Source organism: Amblyomma americanum, chromosome 8 (genome assembly GCF_052857255.1).
Source record: "Amblyomma americanum isolate KBUSLIRL-KWMA chromosome 8, ASM5285725v1, whole genome shotgun sequence".
Taxonomy (NCBI): Eukaryota; Metazoa; Arthropoda; class Arachnida; order Ixodida; family Ixodidae; genus Amblyomma; species Amblyomma americanum.
Genome location: NC_135504.1, coordinates 38,541,737 through 38,557,692, shown reverse-complemented (window position 1 = coordinate 38,557,692; position 15,956 = coordinate 38,541,737). Strand labels below are relative to the sequence as shown.

General features: G+C 48.2%; 1 protein-coding gene across 2 annotated transcripts; it reads left to right on the top strand.

The window, feature by feature from the left end:
• The first annotated feature begins 215 nt into the window (after window positions 1–215).
• On the top strand, window positions 216–6,413 carry LOC144101399 (uncharacterized). Of its 2 annotated transcripts, XM_077634545.1 has the most exons (3): window positions 216–380; window positions 4,074–4,772; window positions 4,803–6,413. In XM_077634545.1, exons 1-3 carry the CDS (start codon window positions 369–371, stop codon window positions 6,189–6,191), a joined length of 2,100 nt encoding a protein of 699 aa, XP_077490671.1. In that variant the 5' UTR covers window positions 216–368; the 3' UTR covers window positions 6,192–6,413. The 2 variants fall into 2 exon arrangements, with proteins under 2 accessions (XP_077490671.1, XP_077490670.1); XM_077634544.1 differs by having other exon boundaries at window positions 4,074–6,413.
• Window positions 6,414–15,956: the final 9,543 nt, after the last annotated feature.

The window sequence follows — 15,956 nt, the reverse complement described above, 5'->3', positions numbered from 1 at the left end:
GGGTTCTACAATACTCCGCAGTTCGTCTGCTTTCCAGAAAGACGTGCGCATACACACACGCAGCGGGAGAGCATCGACGAGGAGGATGCGCGTGTCCGGCGGCAAGGCGAAGAGCCACGCTGCGAGAAAGTGTGTCGGAAGACGCGAGGACGCCTCCTCACGTCACACGGGTCCTCGCGAGCGCGAGGGGGTATATAAGCCCGACGTCCACGCAAACGGAGCTTCGAGGACGAGCATTCAAAGAGACACCTGTTCCCTCTAAGAGAAGCAGCGACCGCAACAGCCTCCACTGTCCGGACTTTCTGTCATTTCACCTCCGTGGACTTGTACACCGCACGGGTTTCGGGGCACCGAAAACGAAGACCAAGATGCAGCTTCTCGTGAGTATGGTGTTCACGCGCACCTGTAACCTCCTTGGAGCTGTACAGGAATCCAATGGTTGTGGAGGACCTTGATGACCGGTTTCGAGTAGAGCGATGGGAAGTTGAGGGCCGTGGTAAACAGAGGAGAAGGGGTGAGCTTTTGCAGTTTTTGGCTGGAGCAGTATGGCCTTTGCACATGTTTAATAAGCAGAACCAGATGAGACCGCAGCGTCGGCGCCGCTGGCGAGACCGTTAGTCAAACGAATGACACCGCGTGTGTGCGGGCCGTGCGCAAAACTTGCAGTGTACCCAGTGGAGGCTGGAGGGATTTCCGGGTCTTGCAGGCTGTGCGATTTTGGCGCCAAGGTCACAGCTCAAGGAAAGAGGTCCAGCTCGAATATGCAGGGCAGATAAGTATAATGTGAAAGGTAAATAATTAATGATGTCCCATGAGTGAGCGCCGTAGTGTTTATAGCAGGAAGCTACATAGAATTCGGTAAACATTTGCGCAACATAGAACAATCAAGTGAAAGGAAGACAGGACGACGCGCTTGATGGTTTTACGTGATTTTTTTATGTTCCGCTAACGTTTACCGAACAATACTGACCAAATTGCCTAGCAACAAGTTCTGCACAGAGTTAGCTAAGTAGTCATCTCAAGGATCAAAAAAAGCTGTTAGCGGTTACGTTGTAGCAGCCGGGAGGCATAGGGAAGCGTTCTCTTCTTTATATTTTTCTGCCACCATAATATTCAGAAATATTTTGCTGGGAAGCAAGGATAAGCGATAAATGCGCATCATACAAAGGTTAAAACTTTAATTATTGATGCAAAAATGAAATTTCAAGAATGAATGCTAGTAAAAGTCACATCGTGTTGTTGCAGTCAACAACGCGATAGGCTGACATAATTTAATGTATACAGGTAGTTTCACCTGAGATGTCCTGCATTAAAAAAAAAAGAAGAACAGGCTTTTAGAGTTAGAAGAACACTTTTTCCAGCGTAGCATTACCAATGGTGCAGCGCATCAGAATACAGCTAAGATATGCTAACTAGTAGTCATGGTTACCTGATAATTAGGGGTTAATTCCTCCTGATTTATTAAGAGGCTTGTAACCCACCTCAAGTAATCTTCATATAAGCAAAGTGAAGTTTAGTGACGCGAAGTATATTTCGCTTTCTGTACAACTTGGTAAAAAAACCAGGGTAAGACACCTTTTCGGAAACGCAGTTACAGCGCTGTGGCCCAACAAATTTTGGCTATTTGGAGGAGTGGCGTACCTTAAAGTTTCGCTTTGCCTGCAAGCTTTTCGAAAGTGCATGTACTTTCGCGCGATGTAGGCACAGTTTGCTAGGCCACAGCGCCGACGGTAACAGCATTTTCGTAATTATAAAAACTGATATGGATATTATATGAAATGTGTATATGGATATATGAAAATGTATATGGTATATTATATTATGACATGACATAATATTATATAAGTTACATATTATATAGCTTATTATATTATGGTTATTACATATTACATGATATGGATAATACAGGACTCTCAATAAATAACTAAACTAACAGTAATAGTTAAAAAGTTAACTATCCAATATTTCTTGGCCAGCCTACCTTTAATACGTCTTAGCTGTACTCTGATGCACTACACCGTTGACAATGCTGCGCCGAAAAAGCGCTCTTCTAACTCAAAAAGTACATTTTAAAAATTTCAGAACATATCAGGCGACACACTCGGTATGTGGCTCACAATAAATTCGGCAAGAGGGTTTCTCAATCAAAGTGCATGCAATGCGTCTAACGACACAGCGGAAGTACTTCGTCTATTCTAGCCAAGTATTCAAGTCTAGTGCATGGGCAACAGTTAAGGTTTATGTGTTTGGTTTATAGGGGTTTATCGTCCCAAAGCGACTCAGGGACGCCGTAGTGAAGGGCTTAGGAAATTTCGACCACCTGGGTTTTTTTAACGTGCGCTGACAACGCACAGTACACGGGCCTCTAGAATTTCGCCTCCATCGAAATTCGACCGCCGCGGCCGGGACTAAACACGCGTCTTTCGGGTCAGCAGCCGAGCGCCATAACCACTGAGGCACCCCGGCGGCAAAAGTTAAGGGCTGATGAACCGCGAGCAAGCAGTTAGAGCACTTTCGTGAGCAGCGCATTTTGTTCTGGGAGGATGTCGACAAAGAGTTTGCGGTCAATAGGCAGGTTACTCAATAAGCAGTTCATTCATGGCATTAATATCGGTTAATCTGGGTAGTGCCACACAAAGTGATGAAATTTGTGGCTAAGCATTACTAAAGCTGTTCGTTAACGGAGGGTGCTATTAATTGCCGACTACCTGAGCTGCCGTTACCTGCATTGATCATCCAAGCTCCTGTGTGGGCTGGCAGGAGGCGTACGACGAATCCATAACATGCGTGAGCGAAAAAGGAAAATCAAAAACAGTACTAAACTGAAGAACCCTCAATCCTCCGAAACATATGCTGAATGAAAACCTTGCCCAAATCTCAGTGATGTAATGACATGGCCTGTTCTGATTTTAAAAACAAAGTTATAATCTTCACCAATGACGCTCAAGAGTTTTACGGAAACCGTGAGCTTCGCTGCAGTTTCTAGGGAAAGCCTTGCTTTTCAAGGGAAATGCTTTACCAACCATGTCTTTTCAATCGAAGTATTTGCTCAGCAACGATTTCGTTAAGCTTACACTTGGAAGCCAGTCCGAAGCATTGGATTTTCAGGTTTTTTTTTCTTTGCCGTGAGATTGAAGTCTATTCGGTAGGGAAAAAAAATGGGCACATTGGCTCTCATAATAAGGGCCCCTGCCCTTTGACCATAGGAGTCCTAACGAGTGCAATAACCCAACCTGTTAAAGAGACAACGGCGTCCATCTTGATTCGATTGATTGCACTTCCCCTTCCCAGCTGAATGCGCGGAGAAAATGAAATACGTGTGCATGTCTTCAGCTTTAATTCTAACGTGTGCGTAAAGAAGCTCTTGTCAGATTGTTGCCAATCTGCACGATGGAATCTCGCTAGCTAAGAAAATTAAACTTCTTGACGCGCCTTTTTTTGTTTGTTACCTTGTTCTAGACACGCGTATCGTGGTTTAGAGGGAAGAATATTGATACATAAGTAAAAAAAAACATGCTTCACAGCTTGAAAATCATTTTCAGTTTCCAATGATAAAACCACGAAATAAAGGTAGCCTAAATGTCATTCCTTACGTCCTCGCCCGAATGACAAGTAAAACTTCAGGTCCCAGTCTATGTGTTTTTTGGTTATTGAAACTCTTCAGCAAACTTAAATATTACAACAACGCTTGGCGGATGACTAATTTTTTTCCCCGCTCCTAATGATTGGAAATTTGTTAACTTGCTTCGGCTTGCAGCTTAAGGTGTAGGGCACACATTAACTTCTGTACGATGTTTCCAGACGCATGATGCACACCTGAAGCAGTATTTGTACATTATAGGAAGGGGCGGCGAAAATGAATCTGAAAATGTGTTGCAGTGACTAGCTTAACGAAAAGACAGCCCTGAGCAATCTTTCAAAGGCTTTGTTTGAGCTTAGTTATCAAATAAATTCTACTCAAGGCAACGCCCCAGCTGCTTTCTGCGCGTACAAGTACGGCCTGAATTCAATGATTTTCAATCAACTGGCCAGGCCCTGGCCTACTAACGATATGTCTTTTCCCTTTCGCCCAGGTACTACCAGTCCTCTTAGGCTTGCTCTCTAACGCCTTCGCCGGATTCCTTCACGGGGGATCCGGCAGTGTCCTCCACGGTGCTCCTGGAGTCGCCAGCCTTCACCACACTGCGGCAGCCGCTACCCTGCGGCCAGCTTATGCTGTCTCCGGCGGCGCGCCGGCGTACACCACGAGTCTCGTTCACAGCGCCCCTGCTGTGACAGCTGTCAGGGCGGCTTACTCGGCAGCGCCAGCAGTGACTTACCGAGCAGGATACGGTGCCGGACTCGGAAGTGGACTGGCATACGGAACGGGACTCGGCTACGGCACCAGTCTTGGATACGGCGGCGGACTGCGCTACGGCTCCGGGTACGGCGCCGGATACGGCACCGGACTTGTCGGATACGGCGGCGGACTGCGCTACGGCTCTGGATACGGTGCCGGATACGGCACCGGACTTCTCGGATATGGTGGCGGAGTGCGCTACGGCTCCGGATACGGCGCCGGATACGGCGCCGGATACGGCACCGGTCTTCTCGGATACGGCGGACTGCGCTATGGCTCCGGATACGGTACCGGATACGGCACCGGACTTCTCGGATACGGTGGAGGCCTCCGCTACGGCGTAGGCAGTACGCTGGCGGCTCCGGCTGTGTCCCAGGTTCGCCGAGTGTCATACTCGGCGCCTCTCGTCTCTGCGGCTCCGGCCGTGAGCTACGCAGCTCCTGCCGTTACCACCGTCCACCAGGCAGCTCCTGCCGTAGCGGTTAGGCCCGCTGTAAGCTACGCCGCACCCGCTGTCACGACGACCTTCCACCACAGCCCGGCTGTGGCATACCGCACAGCTGCCGTTGGTGCCCCGGTCGCCACCTTCGGCGCAGGCCTTGGTTTTGGACACACTGTCGGACAAGCTCTGGCAGCTCCGGCCTACTCCACGGTTGGTCGCGTGAACTATGCCACTCCAGCCTTCGGCTTTGGCAGCCCTGCAGTCACCGCTGTTCGAGCACCTGCCGTGAGTTATACCACCGGGGCAGCTCTGACTGCTGTGCGGCCAGCTGTTAGCTACGGCGCTCCCGCTGTTGCCGCCGTCAGACCTGCTATCAGCTATGCCACGGCGCCCGCTGTCACGTCCTTCAGGCCAGCTACGGTCAGTGTATCCGCGGCGCCTGCTGTCGCTGTCAGGCCCGCTGTTAGCTACTCCAGTGGACCTGCCTTCACCACTTCCTATCGCACAGCAGCCCTTCAATCTCCCGTCGCAACGTTTGGAACCGGCCTTGGACTTGGCACCACTTTCGGGCAGTCCCTTTACTCCCCTGGCTTCGCCGCTGTGAGGCCGGCTGTGAGCTACACATCTCCGGCCGTCACAACGGTTCACCATGCCGCACCTGCTGTCGCCGTCAGGCCCGCAGTGAGCTACACCACTGGCCCAGCTCTCGCAGCCGTGAGACCCGCCCTCAGCTTCGCGGCTGCTCCAGCCTTGAGCTATACCACGGCTCCTGCCGTCGCCGCCGTTAGGCCTACCGTGAGCTACGCCACTGGTCCCGCTGTCACGGCCGTCAGACCGGCCACCCTCAGCTACGCTACTGGGCCTGCGTACACTACGTCGTACCGCACCGCTGCACTGCAGGCTCCGTTGGCCACGTACGGCGCGGGACTCGGGTTCGGCCACACACTCAGCCATAGCTTCGGCACTCCTGCATACAGCGTTGCTGCGGCGCCAGGCGTGTCGTATCGCACCGCTGCCTACGCTGCGCCTGTATCCATGTACGGCGCCGGAATCGGCCTCGGCCACACTATCGCTGCCCCAGCCCTGAGTCAATTCCGCACCGTTTCCTACGGCACTCCTGCGGTCAGTAGCTACACCACGGCCGGGGCTCCGGCAGTCAGCTACGGCCTTGGAGGTCTTGGCACTGGCTACACAACTTACTCCGCCGCCCCAACTCTGGTCCACCATGCCGCGGCTCCAGCTACCATTGTCACTGGCACGGGCCTCGGCGCTACTCACGCTGGTCTTGTGGGACACGGCACTCACTACAGGACTCTGGTCTCCGGTGGTGGTCTGGGAAGCGGCCTGGCCTATGGGCACGCCGCCGGAGTGCCGCACGTCAAGATCCTCACTCCTGCTAAGAAGAAGTAAGGTGGGACGGCCAGACCAGACAGGATCTCGAGTGGAGCTCTGGAGGATGTGAAGCGAATATTTATTTCGGCCCCATCAACAAAACGAAACTGAATGGTTAAACACCTGCTAGAACAGCGTCGAAATTTAGACGAAAAATGACAAGATGAGTACCTGTGCTTCCATGACATAGGAGGCCTCAAAGCTTGTGAGACGAATAAAGAAAAATGATGTTACAACTTTTGTTATGACTCCCGGCTTTCTCTAACTAATCACCATTTTGTTCTGCTCTCTCAGACTTCAAGAATGGCAGTGATTGTAACTTGATGCAACACGGAAAGTAATAAACAAAAGTGCTTTAGAAAGTAGGATCTATCAGGTTCGTTAAAGATAGTATGTGTGACTACGAATAACGAGCGCACACGAGCAAAAAAAGAGGTTTGAAAAGACAAGTTGGTAACTTGTATGCCTGGTGCGGTATGGTTTGTTATTTGTTATTGGCCCTTTATAGCGGCGAAAGCAGTGACAATAATTTACGAATCAAAATGAAGATTTGCATGCATCATGGCGATTAGAAAATAAAAGAGCTTAATACAGCTGTAATCAAGTAAAGAGATGAAGAGTAATCGGAACAAAACATGTATACTGTAGTGAACGTTATGGCTGAACGACACGTGTTCAGAAAAAAAACATATGATGGTATTTAAATTTTAGGAAAAGGTGCGAAGCTAAGGAAACAACCCAGTTATAACATATTGGTAAAACTATTACCACATCTTCTAACATTATTGCCATGCCTTGAATGCATGAACCAAAGGTCTTCATAGGAAACAAATAAGAATCATTTTAAATGCTTGAAGCTTTGTGACGTGGCGTGACACGTCTGTATAGAGGCGTTTATCAACACTGTTGTGTCTAAAATGAGGCTTTGAGCAGTTGCATTCATCTCTACGTTACCGAGATTTCGGCCAGTGCCCGCTTTTTCTATATGAGTTAATTTAAAGAGTGCCCAAAGGTATCATCTAAGGGCTTCACGGGTGTAATACTTATATGTTTGTACACGACACTTGGCTTCATATAATATTTCACCTTTTTACTAAGTGACATCTCGCCATTAGTAGTAATTTATATTTTTTATACTTCAAAGCTTTCATTTTCGCATGAGAGATGTGTTAGTGACAACAGTAGACTAGATACACAGGTTATGAATCGGGACAAGCTAACCTGGCAGTGCATTGTACCCGGCCCCAGAGTCTGCAGCTGGACCCTTACGGTAGCGCAGTTTAGATTTTTAACGGCTAGCAGTGCGTAATCATTAACTAAAAAATGATAAAGGAAGTGATGGTGATACGCATAACGAGTATGAAAATGCGCCGCCGAAATAAAACAATGTGAGGAAATATACAACAAACAGCTGGACAAAATAACATACAAACATAAACACGTGTGGGTTTCAATATGTTCCTCAGCTGCGCTGACGCTATTTCTGTTCTTGTTACGTTGTTCTTTGATTATCACCGTTTGTAATCACGGACGTCTCCAAAAACTTCGCTTCCTTTGACTGCCGTCTAGAGTACGATACCTCATTACCAAAGCGCTTGGCGTCCAAGCGACGTGTCCCCAAGCGGCACAAGTAATTGGCCCAACTTTGGAACTGTATTGGCAAAGCTGGCCCTACAAAGGACCAGGATGGGACCATCCTGTTGCAATATTGGGCCGATGACCTGTGCTGCTTGGGTCCTCACTGGCATGTCCCGCATAAAGCTTAATCGACGGTGCTGGCACCCCGCTTCGACATCTTCGCGCGAGAAGAGTCGGGGGCTGTCTAAGCGCGAACAACACACGCCAAACAACCTCAGCTTGCGTGAGCTAAGGTGCTTAATTTCGTTGTCTTAAAGCCACAGACGAACTTCGGGTTAAGATTCGAAGATCGTCTTAAAGCGGCCCAAAACTCATGTTGACAAAGAATCATCTCGGTATGTAAATTGCAATAACACTTACCCAAAATATATCGATAATTAATTTTCATACTAATAATTCCGAGTGACGGAGCGTAAGAAAGCACAAGACAAAGCATAATTACAGCGAGGGGATCTGCAATAAAACGTATGGCAACCCTATCACCTTTTTTTTCTTTATTGCACTGGGCCACATCACCGATGGGAGAGGAGTAGTTTGCGTTGTGAGTCATATCTCTCATAAAATTTATTCTTTTGGCCAGATGGATGCGTTCCCGTTCTAAAGGGTGGCTATCATGTTCACGATCATCACCACGACCAATTCTGGGAGAGGAAACGCAGCGAAGGATAACATAAACAAAAGAAAATTGCATTTGAATAATCTTCAGTGGAAAAATAGAGGGCAAAATTTTACTTTGAAATCTGCAACAGCAGGAACACATAAAATTCTGATGAATCCCATTGATGATTTGGGGCGAAGAAGTAGAGAAGCAATGCTAAAAGTGCTACCAAAAAGTCACGAAAGATAAAATAATTCCACGCATCTGGCAATACAGCAAGTAGAATTTTATTAGGGGAATAGACGATAACACTGATATACCATGCGTACTCCTCTTGCCGGATTTCTTCAAATTATTACCCGATTCCTGCTAAACCATCTAAAACTAGGCACAATCACCGGAACATCTGCTTTATTTTGCCCGTAGGGACATTTTTAAATCTAGTTCCTTGCCACGTGCCATTGAATGCTGGAATTATGCCACTGGTCCCACTAGTTCTATTCCTTTAAACTTCTTTTAAAAGCAACTGAATAGTATTGGGCTTTTTCTTGCATTTAGTTGGTATCGTTCACATTTTCTGACTTATTAGCCATTGTTATATTTTTCGTCTATAAACACAATTATTTTCACATACACTCCCGAAATGGTCCACTGAGGCTGCAGCATGCACAAATAAATAAAGACAGTCGGTTTATTACAGGCGCCACACCCAAGCATTATAATTGAAGATGGAGACAAGTGCCGATAGGCTTGAAGTATTGCAGGAATTTCGTGATAGGTTCCAAATCGGCCGGAGCGGAGACGATAGCTTATCCATGCTTACATATGTGTAAAAGTAACCATGGCAGGAAACATCTCTTTTTATAGCCTTCTTGCAGTCCAACAGTCTGCACAGTAGCGTATAAAGTCAGATCTTATAGAGCACACTCAAAGACAAGATCGCTAACGAGTTAATAGAGTTGATTTTTTGAGAAATGTATCCAAACAACAGTTAAAAGATCATGGGAAACAGTATACTAGAAACGAGAACACAGTCAGTTTTGTAAGCTTTAATAAAGATATTTCCAATGTCGCAACTGTTAATTTTTTCTTATTTATGAAATAAGTTTGGAAGATAGTGAGGCCGGAAGTAACGTAGGTTATAATGCCTCTTTTAACCTAGGCTTAAATATGGGGAGCAACGCCACCCGGGTTCATAGCCGAGGATATTGCAGCTTCTTGTCAATATTTGTGGAAATGTTGAAGACACCGTAAGCTTAAATAACAGCAGAACTTATTAAGGTATGTTGATAAACAACACTACTAATCAGTCGCTTATTGCACAATGGCATGAGATGTGCAGAGTGGGCGAGTACAAATACCTCGGAATATGATGTACGACAGCATGCTATACTTAGAAAAATACGATGGGGAAAATAAAGCCGCAGTAAAGGTGGATTGAACACTATGAGCACTTCATTCAGAGCAGAATGTTGTAAATATAGAGATAGCATGTAAGTCTGCCGGAAACCTCAATGGGGCAATAAGAAGCATTAGGACGAATTGAAAGTCGATAAATTCGTTTTAAAAAGAGCCACGTTAGCACAAAGAAAAAAAACTCTCAGAACAAGAAGTCAGCTCAGAAAAGAATCGTTTGACGATAATTGAAGATGAAGGTTTGTGTTGCTTGGACTATCATCAGAACTCCGTAGAACACGCCGCTGTAATAATAATTGGTTTTTGTGGAAAGGAAATGGCGGAGTATCTGTCTCATATATCGATCGTTAGACACCTGAGCCGCGCCGTAAGGGAAGGGATAAAGGAGGGAGTGAAAGAAGAAAGGAAGGAAGAGGTGCCGTAGTGGAAGGCTCCGGAATAATTTCGAACACCTGGGGATCTTTAACGTGCACTGACATTGCACAGCACACGGGCGCCTTAGCGTTTCGCCTCCATAAAAACGCAGTCGCCGCGGCCGGGTTCGAACCCGGGAACTCCGGATCAGTAGCCGAGCGCCCTAACCACTGAGCCAGCGCGGTGGGTACACGCCGCTGTAAAAAGAAATATGCTTAAGGTGACGATTGATCTGAAGTATGAGGTAGGTAAAGGTCAAATTATAAGCACATATTTTTTTAATGCAGCAGTAGCTGTTAATAAATCGAAGCCGCAGTAATAAGCATCTGAGATCATTGGGTTCAGGCATAACGAGCTAACAGATAATGTCCGCAGTAGGCGTGAATGAAAAGTATTTAGGAATTGTTAGCAGGACATAAGTTTTATTTTCTTCATTGCGGTACGAGATAAAGCATGGACTAAAGGCGTAGAGACAGCCGACCGACATGCCAGCCTTCTCGCATAGAAGACCGAATCCAAAGGAATCAGTCACATTCCAAATAAAGCAAGCACAAGCATAGCATATTCCGCGGACGTAAACTACGCAGCAAGTACTCAACAGGGCACATAACAAGAAACCACTAGACGCTTTGGAGAGATACCAGTGAAGTACACTGCGAAAGAAGTTATAGGCCTGTTGTGCTAATACGCCGGCGCCTAGTAGAAGGACGAGGCTTCATTTAAGAGCAGTGAGAGAGCGAGGAGAGAAGGAGGGGAGCCATAGAGCCCAATGGAGAGGCGAGCAAGAGGAGAGTAAGAGTCCCTGGATAAGTGACTCTAGAGAACAGAAGCATCGCAGCGCCCCAAGCGGAGCGTAGAAGTACTAAGAGGAATGTGAAAAGAGGAAGGAAGGCGGAGATGTTCTCTACTGTACCTTGGCCAATCCTCCTGCGTGGGCATGTGCCAAGAAGAAGAAGAGAAAGAAGAGATATAGCGTTTAATGAGAAAGCAGGATAGAGTAGCAGAGCCCGACTACAACGCCCCAAGCGGAGTAGAAAGTTGTGACGTTCCTTGTGTGTGCTGCGAGCGTCCGCGTTCGACGGCGCGGCGTAGACGGAGCCCCCAGTGGCGGCGAAAGCACAACCGGACCCCCTTTCATGTTTCTACTGTATATGGCTGCAAGCAACTTGAGTGGGATTGCTTTCGGGCCTGCCGCCGTGGACCGCACGGAGACGACCAGAACGAAGGGGTTTAAGTACAACCGGACCCCCTTTCCATAGTGTCGGCACGAGACGAACGCCGCCGCCGCCGCCGCCGCTGGGAGACGGGCGTTATCTTCCCCAATTGGCGTGGCCGTTCCAGGGTGGCCTCGTTTTGGCGGGCCTGGCCCCGTGGCAAGACGGCGGGCATCATCAATCAGCCCTCCCGAGCACATCCCAGGACAAGGGACCACTTTCCCGGCCTTTTAGTGACCTCGCGTTCCGGCCTTGAGGGGCGAGTGTCATTTGATGGAGAACGGAGGCCGGTGACCAGCGGGAACCGACAGCGGGCCAGAGCGCGCCTTACCACAGCCGACGCTATGCGCTACCTCGACGGCAACCTTCTTTCCCTCGGACTTAACACGTGAGGGGGGCGAGACCATAAGTGCGGTGGTGTGTTTGTGCGCCCAAGTGAAAGCCCTAGGCCCCACCCCCCCACTCCGGCATGGGCGTCCTCACCATAGGGAGTGTGGGGATAAGAGGATATAAAAATCGACAAGGAGTACCGAAGGAGGAACGCTCAGGACGACATCGTTCGCCAAGGGGGCCTTCAGCGCCGAAGCCCGACGGCGTGCAGCTTCTGCCAGAAACCGTTCGAGCTCAACTCCGGAGCCCCTCCATCGTCCCCATGAAGTCGTCGGCACGTAAGCTCGGACGCCCCAGCCTCTGATGTATAATCTTAATCATGTGTAATTATTGAATATATCTGTTTGTTTAAACTGAGCCATACGGTGTCTCTTTGCCTCTCCGTCCCGTGTGAACCTGCGCATTATGGGGGGTCATCACAAAGTACTACAAGCCAGGGCGCGGGTTGACTGACACGAGGAAAGTGACGTCACAAGAACGAGAGGTGTAGCGACTATACAGAGAGCAAGAAAAGGAAAGCGACGATGGGACTCCACGGCGCCCGCAGCAGCCGGCGGGAGGGCTGACTAATGTAGGAGTATGTCAGACGTTAAGGGAAATCCCCCAAGCTGGAATAGATTTGTAATAAGAGAGTAATTACTTATTGGCATCCAGCCAAGCGAAGCCATATGGCTACATAGGAAAGCTACACAGCTTCCTCATAAACTTCGTTCCCGGGCCGGGAAGATTTTTTTTTAATAACGAAGTTTATGAGGAAGCTGTATAGCTTTCCTTTGTAGCCATACGGCTTCGCTTGGCTGGATGCCAATGAGTAATTACTCCCTTACTATAATGTAGGAGTACAGCTGAGCTCTGCGCGCTTACTGACTTTGAGGCAGAGCTCTGTATTGGCGCACAATTTATGAAACAAACAAACATGCACTTCGCCAAAGCTAATCGACCATTTAATGTCACCCCCCAGAGTGCTACAAGACGTACAGTTTAAAAAAAATCTGCGTATTCGTCAGCCTTCTTCCACGGTTAGAAAGTGACAGCTATAGGCGTGCTGTTTGCCCTCGTTTGTGTTGTCGCGCGATTATTCTTGAGAACAATGGTACACTGCACAGAGGCTGAATTGCTGTCTACGCAGTTGAGCTGCATTATCTATTCATGCAATGCCGAGCCATGCCATGCCCACATCTCTGTTTTTACTAACCTGTACAGTTTTGCAACAATCAAAAGCAACTATCAAGCACATATAGGTTTGGTTTGGTTAGTGCGGGCTCTAGGTCCCAAAACGGCTCAATCTATGAGGGACGCCGTAGTGAAGGGCTCCGGAAATTTCGACCACCTGGGGTTCTTTAACGTGCACTGACATCGCACAGTACACGGGCCTCTAGAATTTCGCCTCCATCGAAATTCGACCGCCGCGGCCGGGATCGAACTTGCGTCTTTCGGGTCAGCAGCCGAGCGCCATAACTACAGAGCCAACTAATATTGAAATAAGTTAGCCGGAAACAAGGCGCGCAGCTGCTACTGTAGCCATGCTAGCCATCGTTTATACCAGCTGCACTGAAGATGTTCCAGCCCGGGACAGGCACCCCTTTACGCTGTGTCCTGATCAGGCGACCGGAATAGACGTAGACGGCATTCTTAGCGTTTGCTGGCCCATCAACGTTCGAGATACCAAGAGACCGACTTCTCCAGCAGTTCGCTACGCCACCGACGCCGCGATGCACTCTGGGAGTTGTAATCCGGCCGCGTCGGCGCAAATCGTGACGCATGGGCAAGAAGCAGTAAGGTTTGCTTCACCACACGATGCTTATCTGCATAAATGCTGGATATTTGGGACGAGTGGGTTCACCTGAGGGGTTTCGTGTGTTCCCACTGCTGCGCGAAGCAGAGAGCTCTGTTTTTAAGAGCGTTAGCTCTTACTACTCGCATTCGAACGTTTCTTGTCCGTCCGAAATTTCAAGATGGCGGGCGGTCATGTGATCAGATTAAGGCAGCATTGTGCAAAATGTGGCCTCCCATCACGTGACCGCGCGTGCAGTGTTCGGGCCGGCACGGTGGCGTTCCGGCCTGAGCGGGTGCAGAAATTGGTGCCACTTGGGGTCGCCATTGGTGACAAAATTGTGGCACACCCGTTTGGCGCAGAGGGTTCGGAGCGGTGGCAAACGAATTTTGAATCAGCGTAATTCGGCGCGCAAAGTTATTGGTCCAGTCGATGCCTGGTGTATGTGAGGGATTCGTACTGACGACCTTTGGTACTCGAAACCGTAATAGGGGCGACCTTCGGAGGGCCGTGGCGGGCGAACCAGTGGTCGCAGAGTGATGCGGCTGGTACCAAACGAATAGTACTTTCGTGATGTACACGTTGGCATCCGAATTTGGAACCTGGGAGTGAAATTCGGATACAACGAATTTGAGCCACTGGTATAACGAAGGTGCACGTTTATAATCATCGTTAATAATAATGTAAAGTACATTCGAAAGCACATGTGAAAACAACTTCGCTAACGCTCATTTGATTTCGCATTTACGAATCATTCTTTATATATTTTTTTATTCTTGGAAGGTATAAAAAGTGGCCCCTAAAAATTTCTGCCGGTTTAGCATTGCTAAGCACGAAATATTCTGCCAAAATACAGCTTTTTGGTAATGGACCCCACGCAAAGTACCTGAAAGCGCGATTGAGGTGTCCACTGAGCCAGGTAGCCAATTATGCGCCTGTTCAACTTCTTCATCGTCAGTGCAAATTCACTCAGTGTACGCAGGCGCCCTATGCTCTATAGTGCCCCATTTCTGCAGGAATATGTTGTCAACGCCAACGCGGTGTGATCTAGTGCCTCGTTTTTGCAACACCGTTGTCCACGCCAACGCATGCAGCGCATTATTTCTTTGGCACGCTCCCGACACGTAGCTCAAAGCGCGAACATTAGATTTATAGTGGGATTCATCGATGAAGAAGACGATGTGCAATGCACAGCGTGAGAGTGCGTTCCGCTTTACCATTCCTTTCCGTCCTTACGATTGATTTTAATTTCGTAGAGGAATTATTTACCTCAAAAACTATCTGTGCCCCCAATTCTTGGTCAATCCCCCTATGTGGGCATGTGCTATAGCATGTGAACAACAACAACAACAACAACAACAGCAGCAGCAGCAGCAGCAACAGCAACAGCAGCAACAGCAACAACAACAGCAACAGCAGCAACAGCAGCAGCAACAACAACAACAACAACAACAACAACAACAGCAACAACAACAACAACAACAACAACAACAACAACAACAACAACAACAACAACAACAACAACAACAACAACAACAACAACAACAACAACAACAACAACAACAACAACAACACTTTAGCACGAGGCGCGATCAGCTGCGGCGCGATAGCCTAGTGCGCTCGCGCAGCTGCCAGAGAAGCTCAATTGTTCGCGCCACCGCGGTTTTCAATCCCAGACGCTGCAATATTGATTTGATTTATTCTTGTTTGTTTATTTCACTTGGCACAAACCCACAAATACTGCAAGATCTTGCTGGGGTTTTACCCATCGGAAGAGTGCTTGGGTGAGACCTCTGAGACCCCGACAGAGCTGCGCTCAAATTTCGCATTAGGAAGAATCGCAATGGTCCTTGGAATTTTTATTCCTTTTTTTTCGCCCAATATACTCTTTGTCACGAAGCCTGTGTACGCCGCATATCAGCAGTCTCTTCCGCCCGCTTTAAATGCGCTCCCGTAACTGTTCCATGGTGTCTCAATATACAACAAAGTTAATTATTGTGACTGAAGGATTCCCACATCGTCATGATCCAATTCAAACGAATTCATTGTTCGATTTTGCAAAGAAGTTCATCAGTGACAAAAGACGGGCTTCCGCTCATTTCATCGTCATGATCATCAACTCTGCTTTCCAGGAATCCACGGCACCACTTCACCACGTTCTGTCGATTCTTAACATCACCATCGGACATCATGAGACATCAGGCGACATCAGGCGACAGGCTGGCCACCTAGGAGAGGTTGTCTCCAACCCGGGTGGCCACACAGAGGTACCTCACAGACAACGGCTATGCGGCTGAGTGCCAGCTGTAGTGCTAACACACAACAAAAAGTGCTGTTCC